The sequence below is a fragment of the Protopterus annectens genome, chromosome 7.part0, assembly GCF_019279795.1.
Source record: "Protopterus annectens isolate FY-2018-M chromosome 7.part0, PAN1.0, whole genome shotgun sequence".
Lineage (NCBI taxonomy): Eukaryota > Metazoa > Chordata > Ceratodontiformes > Protopteridae > Protopterus > Protopterus annectens.
In genome coordinates this window covers 1,076,452,673-1,076,469,191 of record NC_056739.1, presented here as the reverse complement: position 1 = coordinate 1,076,469,191, position 16,519 = coordinate 1,076,452,673, and the positions used below count along the sequence as shown (strand labels likewise).

Below are 16,519 nucleotides of genomic sequence, written 5' to 3'. Positions count from 1 at the left end.
CTTCCCATGAAGAGCATCAGGCACAGCCTACTAGGAAGGGGTCCTTTGACAGATCCAGAACATGCTGGACAGAGAGGGATTACATGTCTCAGCTGGGGTACCACAGGATGAGCTGGAAATTGTTACTGGGATAAGAAAATCTGGGGTACCTTACTCAGTTTACTGTCCCCACAACCCTCATCAGGAGACATACTTTACAAAATAAAAATGATGACAACTGACAGCTTTACTGTTCCATACCTAAAAGTTTATAATGCCCCTTCTGTGTGGCACAAAGCTCTTTAAACTACCATCTGAAGTGATTATTTAAGTTAATGGTTTACCTGATGGAAACATTATAAACAAGTATGATCTAGTCTGAGTAGATCATAACCGTCCTTTTCAAATTCCTTGTTAGAAGACTGCTGAGGGCATAGCTACACACTTTCTCTTTCTTTGGGTTTCTACAATCAAAATGGATGAAGGTGGAGCTATAGACAATGAGAAGCAGCTTCCTCTAATACTGCTAACCAAACTAGCAGAGCTTTTCTTCACAGCCTGGCATCTTACTCCCTTGCTTTAGGCCTCTTTGTTTCCTGACTAAGACTGTACGAGGAACTTTTCTGCTGATCCATATAATGGTCACCCTTCTTCACTGCCATTCTGCAAACACCGCAACAGGCTAATAGCTACCTTCTACAACTGACCAGGCTGAAGTCTGGGACTTTAAGTGGCTATTCATATAATGATTACTTCTCAGACAGCATCTGTGTTGGTCTTCACTAATGACTTGATGGCAAAAGGGACACTTAGAAGGTTTATGCTTTTTGGACACTGAACAAAGGACATGTTGGACAATACATCTGATTACCAGATCTCAGTCACAGGAGTTGCAAGGAGATGGAAAACTTGATACTAGGTGTGCCCTGCTAACACCAGTGCATGGATACCATGGTGTTTGCCTATAGGAGTCAGAGCATGAGATTTTATAAGAAGTGCTGTTAGAGGGTTCTTACGAAGGATATACCATCTCTTATCTACTCCTGATGGATCAATCTACTCCTGATGGATCTTAAAGTGAAACATAACTGCCAACATTTCCTAGATCTAAGTTAGGAACCCTGATGAAGTTTGTAGCAGACTGATTATTTAGACCTGTAAAACATAATGCAGTTCTAAGCACATACTGAGTAAATCACATTAATATGGCTAGTCTAAACAGAAAACATGAACATCAACAAAGCTCAAGGCTAGCAATTTAGTTGTATACAAGTATACAAATTAATTCAATATCATTTTCACAACAGTAAACCATTCAAACTAAACATGCAGCAATACTGCCAAAGAAAATTAGCAAAAATGTTCCTTACAATCCTTCGTTAATCTTGTAGAAACAGCTGGTTGTGTCTTATACATAGATGACTGGGGTAACAGCACGATAATTAATATCATACAAATTAGGGACACAGCCAGCCTACCAGGCCTTCACTGCACTATTTCATTATAACCACATCAGTTTTATTCATGTGATGTTCTTTCACAAAGTAATTAAATATCTCAATAGTACAGACTTACTGTATTAAATGAGGTCTTAAAGCAGGTATTTTGGAATGGGAAGATATACATATGTGAAAAAATACAAAAGTTGTGGCAGCTGCATCTGTCCCCCTAGTATGAGGATCAAAGTGGTTGCAAGACCAGAGACGGCCCAAAGTAAAGAGTAATACATATGTGCAAAGGGAAAGGCTCATTGGAGTGTGCAATGGGAGCTGACATTGGCAGCAGGAATGGCTCATTGGAGTGTATAATGGGGGTAAATATTGGCAGCAGTCATTAACAGAGTAAGATAGTTCTAGTGTTCATCCAAATGACAACCAAAGCATGAATCTTTGCAAAGACTCCCAGTGCAGGTGTAAGGCACAAGACATAGATGAGTGCTTGAGGTCACAAATTAAGCAAACTGAACACAGCCTCAAATTAGTGTCAGGAATACACAGCACACGTTAGACATTATGGGAATCCTTCAACAGGGAATATATGTGATCCTCTGCTCCATGCCGGATAGGTAAGGGGGCACATATAAAGAGAAAAGAAACTAAAACTTGAGGTTTTTGCATGGGGCGATAGTGGTTTGCTGGGTAACGTACAACAATCAACACCATGAGGACAATAGCCATATTCATGTCAACTAGCTTGGCAAAGACTACAGGAAGTCACCTTTTCACCAACTGTAACTGGGAATGCCTTACTTAATTGCATCCAGTTCCTTACTGCAAATTAGAAGGCTACAAGACAGACAGCACTGTGAAATAATATTGCTAAGTGAGGGATGTACTATGCCTTGTTCTCTAATTCAAACACTACAAATATGAACACATTTGTTTGTAAGTCTGAACACAAGTAACTATTTTGAACTACTCAATTTTCCTGGTGGAACTAAAGTTACGGTTGCATCACCTACATAGGGCAAAATGACTTTTAATATCGCTCAGCAAGAAACATGACTCTGTGTTTAGTTTTGTAGGATCATTAGTCTCACAATACCTCATTTAACAGTTTTAAATGTAGTAATGTACTAAATGCATTAAATCATAAATTTTGCTAATACAGCCGCAGAATATGAATTCTATCCAGGTCATTTTGTTGGACAGAAGAATAGCTGTGATTAATGTATCCAAATGCTTTCTTCGTGATTAAGAAATTTTAATCTTATCACTGTCATAATATTGTTTATGGGTTTACTACAAACTATTCACCTTGTAATTTGCTTTTTATGTTCCCAAATAAAAATAAGTTTAATTTAACTTATTCTTCTCTAGTGGTAGTTTGGGTGGGGGGGGGGGGTGAGTCAAACCCTTGTGCAATCAGAGAAGGGTAGTTGGACTTCCTGTTTTAAATAGGACTTCTCAACACTTTGAAATGTTATCATTTTGCTTTACTAAGGTATATTCTATTATATAGAACAAACCCACTCTAAATATAAGCTACTAAGGTAGTAAAGTACATGCATTTTGTTTCTACAAATACATGGGAAATGCAATGAGTTTTGTTTTAGCTCTTTCTTTATGCCATAATATCCATTTCAAATATGCAAGTAATACTTGACAGTTGGAAAATAAAACACAAAAAAGGAATCTATTTATACCTCTGGGATACAGATCAGAAGCCCAATTAATCCTAACCCATGAAACTCACATAACCAACCCACAATGGCAAAACACAAAGAAAAAATGGATTAGAACAATAGTCTCAGTTGGACTAAATATAAATAGTTTGGGTGTAGAAATAGTTGCTAAGGAAAACATCTCTGTGCTATCTTAGGCAGTAATTTCAGCAACGAAGGTAGATGGCATTACATTATCTGCAAGATCAAAGAACTTGCTAAACCACTGATAGTTTTTAACTTATATGTTCCCTGCACCAAATAAACTGATTTCTTTTTAAAAAAATGTGCACTCTACTAAACAAATTTAACAACCTTTAATTTATTTTAGGAGAGACACTGGAATGTAACATTTGACCATAAAAATGATAAATTAGGTAACATCCACTTTAAAGATACTAAACATGGTCTTACAAATAATGAAAAGATTTGAACCTTCAGATCATATTAGATTAGCCAATAATAATAATAATAATAATAATAATAATAATAATAACAATGATTCCTTTTTTCATCATGCCACAAGACATAAACAGGAACTGATTACTTCTTAATCTTTAACAAACTTCTACATTTTATGTCAGATTTAAAGACTGAACCTAGAACTATCTCAAGACCTTTAAAATGGAAAACCAGACCTATCACCTACAATTATTAAAAAATGAAGAAGTCAGGGCAGGAATTAAAAAAAAAATATTAATGGAGTTTTATAAGAATTATAATAAAAAACTAAATAAGTAGATTTACAATGGGCAACAACAAATGCCCAATAACAGGCTTTCTTATCACCAAAACATCTCATTTCAAAATTAAAAACATGCAATTTCAGCTTAATATAACTAACAAATTAAAAGCACTACATCAGCTATATTTAAATAAATGATCTGCAGAGTATGAACAACAAATAAAAACACTTCAAAATGATCTTCTCCTTTATTAAAACACAGTTCTCATTCCATGTATATAAAATGTTACCAAGCTATTCAGAATTGATGCAAACCCCATCAACATTTCTAGCAAGCACACTAAAAATAAATAATCCTTCTAATTCTAATTCAGCATTAGTAGTAAATTACAAAACAATCAACAAAGATACAGATATTATTAACTTATTCCATACAAATATCTCTCAACTATTTAATGATTAAAAAACTCCTAAAACATACTATGAACTATATCATTTCTAAGCCATACTGCTTTTCCTACAATAAATTATGAACAACAAAAACACTTAACTGTTCCTATATCACTAAAAAAGATACAAAATTCAATTCAAGTTTTAAAATTAACTAAAGCACCAGGACCAGACAGCTGCTCAGCCAGATTTATAAATGTTTTCAAGATATACTCAGTAAAATGTTATATCTCATTTTTGAAAATATTTTGGCAAACAGTATCAAGGATTTATAATTAAATTGCTCAAAAAACATTTTAATACCAAAGCCAGATAAAGACTCCACTAATATTGCCAACTAGAGACCAGTCTGCCTTATAAATCTAGACGTAAAAATTCTAGCATTGATTCTTGTATATCTGCCCTCAATTATTTCACCCTTACAATTAGGAGTTTTAAGTAACAGACAAACTTCTGATCAAGCCCTTACTTTAAACACACTTCAAAATCGATGTAACACAAAAAATAACACTTCGTATTCACTATCAATAGACACTTCTAAAGTCTTTCACAGAGTAAATATCCTTCTAGTAATGGAAAAATCTTGATTCCCAAAACTAATTTTGTACTACATATATTAGCCCATGTACTCAACTAGCAATTAACAGAATACTACCTAAGCCAATTCACTTGAAAATGGGGCAAGGACAAGGATGCCCTATTTCCCCTCACTTATTCAATATCTACATTGAACACCTCTTTCTCAACTGAATACAAAAATAATATTACAATATTCCTGCATATCTGGGTTATAAGACCTTTTTCACTGCTTTCACAGATGATATCAATATATATCTCAAGTGGGTCTAGGACAATTCACTGAAAGCACATTTGACTGAAAGTCAAATGACTGTGCACAAATCACTGAAAGCACAATTCACTGAAAACTCAATTAACTAAAACATATTTCACTGAAAGTTATATATGGCCTTTTCCCCACTGTAGTGCGACCCTGGAGTTAAAATATACAGTAAGGGAATGTGTGGGGGGCACACACGCATATAGTTTGGATATATATTAAGTTTATAAAAGAGTCATTTATTGAAATTGCAAGCATCCATGTGTATAGTTCAAAATATTTAAAATATGTGGGGGGCTACACACTCCACACCCCCATGTGAGGGGCAGTTCCCCCCACCCCCACTTACTATATAGTCTAACTCCAAGGTCGCACTACAGTGGGGAAAAGGTCATGTATATCTTTCAGTGAAATGTATTTCAGTGAATTGTGTTTTCAGCGAATTGAGCTTTCAGTGGATTTTGCACAGTCAAATGTGTTTCAGCGAAATGTGCTTTCAGTGAATAGTGCTAGACCCATCTCAAGTACCCACACACAGATTTACAAAATTATTAATTCAATGAAAATCTTTTCCTCCTATGTGTGGACTATGAATTAAATATTGATAAATCTTTTATCCTTCCCAATTCTTCCAATTACTCATATATTGACTACAATCTAGTTAAGGGCTTACAAATTAAGCACTCTTGCACCTACTTAGTTCTATCATTTTTGGACACCACCACCTCTGCTAAACAACATAACATTGTCATATCCTAATCAATACTCAAAATGATACACAAAGATGGACAAACATGAAATTATCATTCTTCACTAAAACGGCTACAGTTAAAATGAACACTTTCTTAAGAAATGTTAAATTTTAGATCACTTAACTACTTTTTAGCAGCTAAATACATTTATAATATGGAAACCACACACTCTAATTTTATTTGGTCCCTGAAAACAGTAAGAATCAAATATAGTAAGCTTTCAACTAACCAGCTCTTTATTTATACATTTTAATAAACAGGACACAAAGACTACAGACAGCCATCAATTTGAAAACTGATACAGGGAGATGGTCCTCAGCATAGACAACTATTTGGCATAAACAGTTATTAACATACCCATGTAATATTCATAGCATCCCTTTTCTTGAAACCAAGAAAGCTAAAAACCTAAAAAATACACAGCATCTTTAAAGCTATGATAAAAGATGTTCAAAATTTAATTGTAAGTTTAGACCTTCAAGGCTATCAACTTTTCCAACCAATTAACCATAATCCAAATATACTGCTAACCAATCCTATGATAGATCTTTCCAAATTTCCACTGATTTAATGTAAACCAATATGGGATTTTATAATAATGAGATCTAGATCTGCTGAACATTCATGACAAAAAAAAAATGGATTTACATAAAGGATACCTTCTTATAATTAACCAAATCAACCACTATATCAACACTAAATTTACATTTAACAAAGACTTATCTTCCAGGATCATTTTTTTTTACATGTTCTAACTCAAAATAAACCACTATCAAAAGCATATAAATTAGCATTAAATAATAAATTCAGTAATAAATATCTATAGTCTTCATACTGGCCTACCCAAGAAGCTATGTTAGATTGGGACTTGCTTATAAAGACTTCTATCTGGCTAAGTTTAAAATATTCTTCCCCTCAAAAATAAATCACACTGTTTGTTATTATTAATAACTTATATCTCACATCAATGAATAAAGCAACATACTAACCTAATTGTTCAGGTCTTCTGTGTGGAGACATGCATGAATGGGCGTACCTTCGTTGAAGATTGTGCGTCAGGGCTGGCAACTTGGCACGTAAAAATCTACTGCCAATCATTAGCGGACTGGAGGTCCGCTGTGGCAACCCCTAACTGAGAAAAGCCAAAAGACACAACAACAATAACAACAACTACCCTAATTGTTCAAGTAGTTGTAAAGCATGTGAGGAAAATAGTGCAGATAGCATTCACAAATTGTGTTCATGTAACTTTGTATAAAGACTATGGAAAGTTCTAAAAAAAAAACAAGCATCAATTATTCCAGAAATCAATACCATAATTTGGAAATTACCCCTCTAGCATTTCCTTTCTAACAACATTCAGGAAAAGCATAGATCCTCTAACTGCATTTTTTTTTCTCTCTTTTAAACCTTTATATCTCTCAAAATTGGTTAAATACCAACTCCATTAAATGGAACAATTTCATGAAGTTAGACTATAAATACTTAAAAGCTATAAAAATCATATGAAAAGTCTCATACAATAAGTGCAATAGAAATCAATTAATTGGCAAACTTTATTTAAAATTATGAATTAAACAACAGCTATCTACTATGAAAATACTAAAACAAAAAATTCTAATAAATCAGTTGTTCCTCAACAATACTCAAGACACTTTGCAATACTGTAATTAAGCCTAATCAGAGAAGTCCATCATTAGCTGATTTCTAAACTGCCTTATTAAGGCATTATGTATTATATAGTTAGTTGCTGCATAGTTTAGTCATCTTTGTTGTTGGGCTATTGTGGGGAGTCTTATTTTCTTTCAAATGCTGTTTAATGTTTGTAAAATTGTCTTACTACTGTATTAAAAATGTCCTTGTCAATCTTATCATTCCATGAAATTCTTTAATAAAATATGTTTCCATAAAAATGAAGTTAAAACCCTGAAAAACTGTCAAACAGAAATGAATTGAAAATGAATAAAATTGTATACAGAAAGGCCAGTTAGCTAAAAGGGTGCATTTGATAGCTGCAGACATTAGGAAAGACTGAAAGTTAGCTATCTTTAAAGTAACATATTTGAATCCCACATGCAACGTATAGTGCCACCATAGCCATGTTTTTTATTCTTTGACTTATGACTTAGTAACAGGAAGGCAAGCCACTCATGACTTACCTGTATGACTGCAATGCACATAACATAATAAATAGTTTGTACCATAAGGTTGTGATGTGACTGTAGGCCACCTTGAAAGACACTGTAACTGCATAGAGATGCAAACTCACTAGCAACAAAAAAATTCAGAACACTGAAAAAATATACAAACAAAATGGCAGATACCACAGAAAATTATAAAAAAATGCACAACACACAAAGAGTACACAAGGATATTTTATTGGCTATTAACAAACTTCCAAAAGTACAAATCATTGGTTCAATGTTAGCAATAGTGCTTAGGAAGATTTATAACCCACGATGCATTGCATCCATACCATAGGAGCTAAGTACAGCTTTAATGATAGTTTAAACATTGTTCCATAAAATTGCAGAAGTAAAAGGTCAGAGCACTCTGGGATGCATCATACTAAACAAATCCAGCAGTGGCAAATTCCTAGTCCATGACCCTCTATTATATTTTTACAAAAACATTCATCTACATCCCTGATAAAAACCTGGGCACAGGCTCTACCTAAACAGAATATCTAAATTTGAACAATTATATTTGTTTTGGGGTGGGGACTAGGATTTCAGCATCACTCAGGAATTCAGATAAGAAGCCAATCAGCTTTGACTAAATAAGTATCAGCTCTGATTGGTAGAACCACCCAGTATTCTAATCAATGCTTTACATTTGCAACATTCAGACTGTGCAGTCTTCCCTTGGGAACACTAGACATGCTAGGTGGAAAGTGACAATGTTAAAAGAGGGCTTGGAATGTTTAAATAGTTCATGGCACTTTAGTAAGAATGTTTTTTATTTCCTTTGTCTGTTAACAAGGGAAACCTTTAAACTTGATTCCCAATGATTTGACACAAGAGTGAAAACTGACAGTTTGAACTGCGCAAAGAAACATCGGGTTCTAAGGCCACTGAACATGCAAGCTGCAATGTTTCTGTGGTCAGTATCCAGCAGTTCATGGTAATATTTTTTTTTTATTACGGTCCAGTTCACTGAAGTGAAGCCCTTGTTAAATATGTGCTCTGCATTTGGAAAGTAACAGTTAAATAGATTTGCTTATTCTTGGTTTATACTCCGCTCTACCAGTTTAACCAACATTTTTAAAGAAAAAAAATAACAGTTTCATAAAATGACTGTACATATAGTTCAAATCATGCAAAACACCAGCATTACAAAGAAACAGAGGCACCGGCTGCCAGAGGAATTACCGAGACAAACTGAAGGCCCTGATCTCTAAGGACTATAAGCTGGTAGGGTTCAGAAGAGTCCAGACTTTCTTCTGGATACATTTTTACAACCCCAAGTATCTTACTATAAAGGAGAGACACCACATTTCTTAAAAATAAAACTGATTTTTAAAACAGTTTTGGATTGCTAGCCAATGCACTACTTTAGTTACTTTAAGCTGGCAAAGCACACTTTAACCAGATGCTCTAAACTTAGACTGTGAAGATTATATTATTAAAATATAGCTTTTTCTACTTTTTATCTACCTGTGCTTCTCTGTTCAAGCAAGTCAAGCAACTGATTAGTTCTAGTAATCTTTCAACATTCCATATTAGATCATTATGACACACTTATGACATCATAAGGAATAGAACAGTGCAAGTTCTTCAGTCAATTAATGTATTAGACATTTAAAAAAATATTAGGACTCTTGACCATATGAAATGCATAATGAAACTAAATTTAAAATGATAAGATGTACATTAAAGTTTAAGAAAATGCTTTCTTTATAGAAAAAAGAACAAATGCAACAAATGTATCTCTCACCCAAAATTATTATGACAAGCATGTCACATTACAGCATATGCTGACTTACACATAGATAGTAAAGAGACAGATGCAGAGGTGCAAGCGACCTAGGCTACAGATGTCTGTAAAGCAGGACAAACTACAGCCACCTGCATATAGGTATTAGGGAGAACAGGGCATGAAGGGTAATGGTATTTATACTAGCACAATAACTATATAGATATGGATAAAGTAAGGCTGGGAGGTGACACATAGGTAACTGGTGAATGCGGTTATAGGAATCAAGGAAAGTGGTATGTAACTAAAAGGTGGAGAGATGGTGTGATGGTAGGTGGACAGGTAAGAAAGGTGTTGACTTGTTAGTGTTAAACTGATTGTGTATGAGTATTAGTTATGCAAACATTTGAGTTTTTGATGGTACCTCCTTTTTATTCAGATGTTAACTAGATAAGCCCACAACATACAAATGCATCTTTACAGGGTCAGCCAAAAAATGCTGTCCAGTGAAGTGACTTGCTCAGAGTCAGAGAGTCTGCAGAAGGAGACAGAAGCAGACTTAGGGAATCAAAGTCAAGACTAATTTGGATGAAGAATATTAGCAGTTCTAGCCTTAGCACTGCCAATTAAGAAAGGCACACAGGTACAAGGGAGGGGGCAAGTTGGTACATTGCAGATCACAGAAGGTCAGAAGGGAGAGCATGTTCACAGGATGAAAGAATGATATGAGGATATACAAAATGAAAAATATGGAGGCAAGTGGGAACATTTCATGTTGGTATGATACTAAAATGTCATGTAGATATACAGGACAAACAGTATCCAAAATACAAGGAATGAATGCTGCGTAGACGTTACCAATCTGAAGGAAGAATGACAGGCATGACTGAGGGTGAAATAAGAACATGATAGGAAGTGAAGGGTGAACTACTGTGCTGTCTGCCAGTTATGGAAGGGTCAGATGTCAGTAAAAGTAGACATTATGAGGCACACAGCATCCATATCACACCATCAGTGATTTGCTTGCAACAGTGCACATCTGCTACCAAGTTTGTACTATTACAATCATTCCTGCTAACTTGTTAACCATATAATAAAACAAACAAAGGAAACCTGCTTAAGAAATACGGTGGCACCTCAAGTGACAGAGCAATAAATTGAAAAGATGCACCAGAACCAAGAGTAACACAAAATATCCAAGCCGTTTATTTAGTGAAATAAACAACTTGGATATTCTGTGGTACTCATTGTTCTGGAACATTTTGCCATTTTATAACTTGTTAACCATACTAATGTGCAGAGACTATGAAAAGATACAAAGAAACCAACACCGAGTTTGTGCATTGTAGTCCATCATTCTACACCACATCAAAATAGATGTAGAACTGGCAACATAACAGCTGAGTCTCCTCTGAACCCACTGACTCACAAAGCCTCTTAGGATGAGCCTTTGAAACATGCAGTCATGAAACTTCCAGTAGAAACAATTTAAATATTTTTTTAGAGCACAATATGAGGCAAATGTGAAAAAAATCACTGTTTTATATATATATATATTCACAGAACTGTCAGGAAGTAGAAAGCACTGAAAAATCTCACTAAACATGCTCAAAATAGAAATATCAGCTGCCAGCCAGGCAGAGTACAGTAAATACATTCTTACTGCTAAACTCAGCATCAGAGGATAGGTAAAGGGTTCCCAGAAACCTTAAAATACTGCCATCAATGCTGCCATCACAGGTACAATATTCTCATCACAGGCTCTTTAGTAGGCATTTACTTTCTCCCACCACACTTTCTAAGCAGTCTGGCCAATATCAATAAGCAATACTGCACACCCTTCTAATCACTGGACTTCTGCTAGCTCATACTAATATGAATCCCAACAGAGACCCTGAGTAAGCAACCTGGATTTAAGAAGTATGCAGGTTGAAAATATTTGTCAGAGAAAACCAAAATTCTCTAGATGTAGCAGTTACTGGGAACCATTTTCTACCTTCCCCAGAGCTTACTGATTACAGATTCTATGAATACACTGAAAATATATTATATTCACTATTTATATACAGCGCTTAACTTACCTACCACACTTCTCGTTCATAAACTTGACCTTTCGCTCTCCAAGGATCATCCTCTCACCTCCCCACTTCTCATAAACATTGTTAACTCTGCTATGGTCCCAGGATATGTCTACACTCATTTCTGTTTGTCTCCTTTCTTAAATCCTGTCTTCTCATTGACTCTACACTACGTCCATGTAATACCATGGAGGTATGTCTTGCCCTAACAGGGTCATAACTACTTTTGGAATTCATAATCATCAAGCTGTGAGATTCTTACTACAAAAGGCAGGACAAGTCTATCAAAGCTACTGGTGAATTCTAAGCAACCACAACCTCTACCTGCAAGACGGAAAAAAATAATCATGCTGATGCCTTAAACTCACTATCCAGAGAGGCACCATCTTGGGAAACTATACATCTTCCCTATGATGCAATAAATCCAGGTGAAAGGTGCAGGGCAGGCAGAAAGTGATAACAGGAATGTTCTTTTCTAGGAATAATACAGGAAAAAACTCTTACACACTGGGATGCTTTCTTTACTGTTGAACAATATGCAGAAAAAAGCAGCGGGGGATAAAACATTCCACTTTATAAATGAATGTCAGCAAGGAAAGTGTCCCATTTCTGCGTTAACAAGTCAGTGCTTGTGAAAGATTACAACCTGGCAGTACCAGGGAGTTAAATCATGTGTATACCTAGATGGATAACTATAGTAGAAGACAAACATAGCACAAGCTTCTGCACAATGTGATATATTAAGTGCTGGCAAAAGGTGATGGGCTGACAAAGTCATCAACAGGGCAACCTACACAACAGATGGACATAGCAGAAGCATCTGCTTGTGTCATATTTTGTGCTGTTGAAACAGACTGTGACATCTCTGGGCGATGAACACTTCTTATGCAGATCTCTGACCATTGTTGTTCAAAGACAGCTCAGACCACAGTAAACTATGATGTTTTTCATTTCTATGAATGGTCAGACAGCAATGGGGACTGAAGTATGTTCTTAAGTGAAAGAGTTGGCATAATTAATGCAGGAAAACAAAGATCATCTACATGCCACAAAACGACTATCAGCAGAGCTTTCAGACCACTGTTTCAGTTCCTGATAAACAGCACATTTTAGTTTTCACAACATCTTCCTGCTTGGGTTCTGGATTGATACTTCTTAACAACAAGTGAACTGATTAAGAGAGATGTCCCCATCTTCCACAGCACTGCCCATGCTTGCATTCAGCCAAAGTCCACAAATTTCTCAGCTGCATGCAACAGCATACGTGTCCAGAAAGCTACTACCTCTCTCTATTCCATTTAATGCCAAATGCCCAACAGCCCTCTCTGACCTTCCTCAGGGAAGGTGGGCTCTCCAGAGAAGCTCACAGCAAGATGAGTCAAAATGTAAAGTTAGCACATTCAAAAGAAACTGATTTCCTTACAGCCAGAGAGTACCCCTACAAGACAGTAGCAGGAGTTCTGGTGCAAAAGGTTGACCTGAATGGCTTCAGCACTGTGAATCCACACCTGAGTCTGCCCCTCCCCCTAAAATCTACAAGGAGAAAGCTGAAAAAGCAATCAGCCTTCTAAAGGAGGAATCCATATTTCAAAAAATATGGTATACTATACTATATATTTTTTTCAATGAGCCCTTTATTTTATTCATATTTCCTAGAGTGCATCCAGGGATTTATAGAAAAAAAAAACAGACTCTGAGCTTTGAGCACTACAAGCCTTCCTTCCTCAGAGTCATTTACATGTGTACAAAAGTCCAAATGGGGTTCAATATTGTTCAGTTGACAGGTCACTGGTGCTGTGATGTCAACAGAAATAAGCAAAAGTCTGCACACTGTGACTGCTTCCCTCTTCTGAGGTACGACAAGTGTATTTATACCACTCAGAATGCACAGTGGATTTCTTTGAAGCTCAGAAGATATGTTCAAATGCAGTGATCTTTTAAACTTGAAAAGTATAAAAACATCACCTAAGAGGATCTATGGGTTACTCCTCCGGCCCTTGGAGACAGAAATTTTTTCTGGTGCATGTCATGGCACTAATAGTGCTGTGTTCCTATAATTCACATTGTTACTGACACAGAACATTTCCAGTCTACACAAAGTTTCCTATTCTATCTTTCAACCTGAGCCAAGTGTTGTAATCACTTCTGCATTCTACAGCAGGTAAGGCCTGAATGTCTCAACGAGCCATGAGGGAGAGTTTACTACTACTGACAACAGCTAGAAACAACCGGATAAACTTGTGTACCTCTTAAATACACCTTTTACACTCCTGTCATACAATTTGTGGCATACATCACAGACAGCCCTCAGATTATTTCTCTCACCCATCTCCTAAAAAAAGCAGCTAACCACAGACCCAGCCTAAGCAAGTCCCCCCAGCCTCACTGTGTTTAAGAGTGGATCTTTCAGGCATGTTGCTGTCTACACTAAAACAGATGTTATCTCCATTATGATAACCTGTTTTTGGAACTAGTCATTAAAATTTCATTCTGCAACACTAAATTTAGGATGGGGTATTCCAGACTTGGCCAGACTGGCCAGTCCTTCCTCTAAATATGTTGACTTGAGCAGCTTCACTGGGTTCTGCAACATCAGCACATCTACAGCAACTGTGACGATGTATACAGGCTGAGTGTTTATGAGCTGCTGTGAAATCAATTAATTCATTTTTCATGTTTTTGGAATGATTTTAATTGGTTCGAGAACAAGCCTGCCATGCACTCATTATGAACTATATCCCAGCCTCCACCTAAGCATCAGCTTTTACTAACAAAAATGCTGGGATTTGGGAGTTGTTTGCCATCATTCTGTTCTGACGTGGCCCCAGCTGGATTCTCAAGCAGGTCTATTACAATGACATTGTGAAACATACCAAGGCTGACTGGCCCCAGCTGTAAAACACATATCAACAGAAGGAGTTTTTCCCATGCAATCTATTGGCTGACAAAGCTGTGGCAGACATTAGAAAATGCATCCAGTAACCGCCCCTCCCCCCCATCCTGATACAGATAGAGAACACAAAATGTATAGGATCAAAAGATATATACTCAGTCCATTTCTTTCCAGAATTAATCTAAGATATGCTACCTGCACTATTCATACTGACAGACCTCCACATCACTGGGGAATAGCAGTCAGTGCCCCTGAGAACAGTAACCTACGCACACTTTCAAAATGTAGTATGTCCAAGCTGTAAAGGACAGTGCATAGGCGGACAGACTCCACATCTGGAAGAGCAGGCATTGGTTGCATATAGTCATTTGCATACATTCTCCATTTATAGCTGGCATGAGACAGACATATAATATACAGTACCCAAGCGGACAGAGTCCCATCTCTGAAAATCAAGTCCAAACATGATTGGTCACAACATTCTTCTTTTAACAGAGAACATCTGGTACAGACACTACCAACTCGACCTCAAATAACAAGTTTCCCCATCTAAATACCATTTTCTACAAAAGACAATATTAAACACATTTTCAGTCTTGTAGTGTGCTGTTGGAAACCAGTTTTTATGTTGTGTACCCATGACCTGATTGACAAAGACTGAGAGAGTTACCTCTCCACCGAATGCTTTCCTGAAATGGAGCTGGGCTATGCTTTTCAAGCAGCAAGACTTTACTTTGAAGCTCAGAGAAAGATTAAAGCAATTAGGGTACAGTTATTTAACTGCCACATGGTGTCACGTGTTTAACCACCTATCAATGTCATGTCATCTTGGCCCCTTGAACTAAACGCACTTCAACATTTTTGTGTTACAGCCACCACTAGCAATGACCCCATTATATCAGAAAACAAACAGAGCTGCTGTCCAAGAATGACATCTCCTCTTTAAAGACATTTTCTTAGAGTCTGTTATCCTATACAAAAACATCAACATGACCAGCGTGGCAATAAACTCTTCAGGAGACATAAGTAAACACACCCGATCACCGTAAGTAAACATTTGCATTAAATACGTTAACTGTAAAGGGAAGAGGCACCATAAATATGTAACTGCTGGGGCACCCCCTTACACATGGAGAAAGAGGGTTACAGGCTAAATGAAACAGGGCATTATCTGTTCTGATTCTGAAGTCAAAACTTGACAACATTTATCCCTTCAGAAGAATGTTCTTTGTTGTAATCCCTCCCCATCCCAGAGTTTGGAAGCCCCAACCCATCCTCAACTGGAAAAGGTCACATTATAATTTGGCAGGGGTGCCCCTCCCCTGCTGTGTGCATGTTAAAAGTCATTATCCCTTTGTGGGTCGTATAGCTGCCTGGTCTTCAGTGTAGCCGATAACGAGCTGTCTGGATGCCCCAGTCAGACCTGGTTGGAGTGCTGGTGAGAGCTCTGGGACCCATAGGATAGGGAGTCACTGTTTGCATTTCCATAACATTCACTGTGGGAACCTGCAGAAAGAAGGGAACAAGATTTTATGAAAAGGTCTTCTCAACTACTCAGTTCCTCTACACTTGTATGTTAACATCTACATCTCTCCATTAAGACATATTAAACCAGTCTACAACAGATATGAAACACCACATCATTTTTATAAAGCTTTATTACTAAAACATCACTGTGAACTCAGTAATGTCTCATTCAGAGCATTTGTAAGTAGAGCTAATTTTATATCTACAAATGTAATGGAGTCCCAATCAGTTCATCAGAA

The 16,519-nt window shown here is 36.6% G+C and overlaps 1 protein-coding gene across 1 annotated transcript in view; it reads right to left on the bottom strand.

Moving 5' to 3' along the window:
* Positions 1-8,229: 8,229 nt before the first annotated feature.
* LOC122806875 (calcium/calmodulin-dependent protein kinase type 1-like) overlaps positions 8,230-16,519 on the bottom strand; it is a 1,135,755-nt gene continuing 1,127,465 nt past the window's right edge. Inside the window, exon 12 of the mRNA XM_044077647.1 lies at positions 8,230-16,259. Within this exon, the coding sequence (XP_043933582.1) occupies positions 16,171-16,259 (89 nt within the window). The 3' untranslated portion in view covers positions 8,230-16,170. The remainder of the gene's footprint in view (positions 16,260-16,519) is intronic.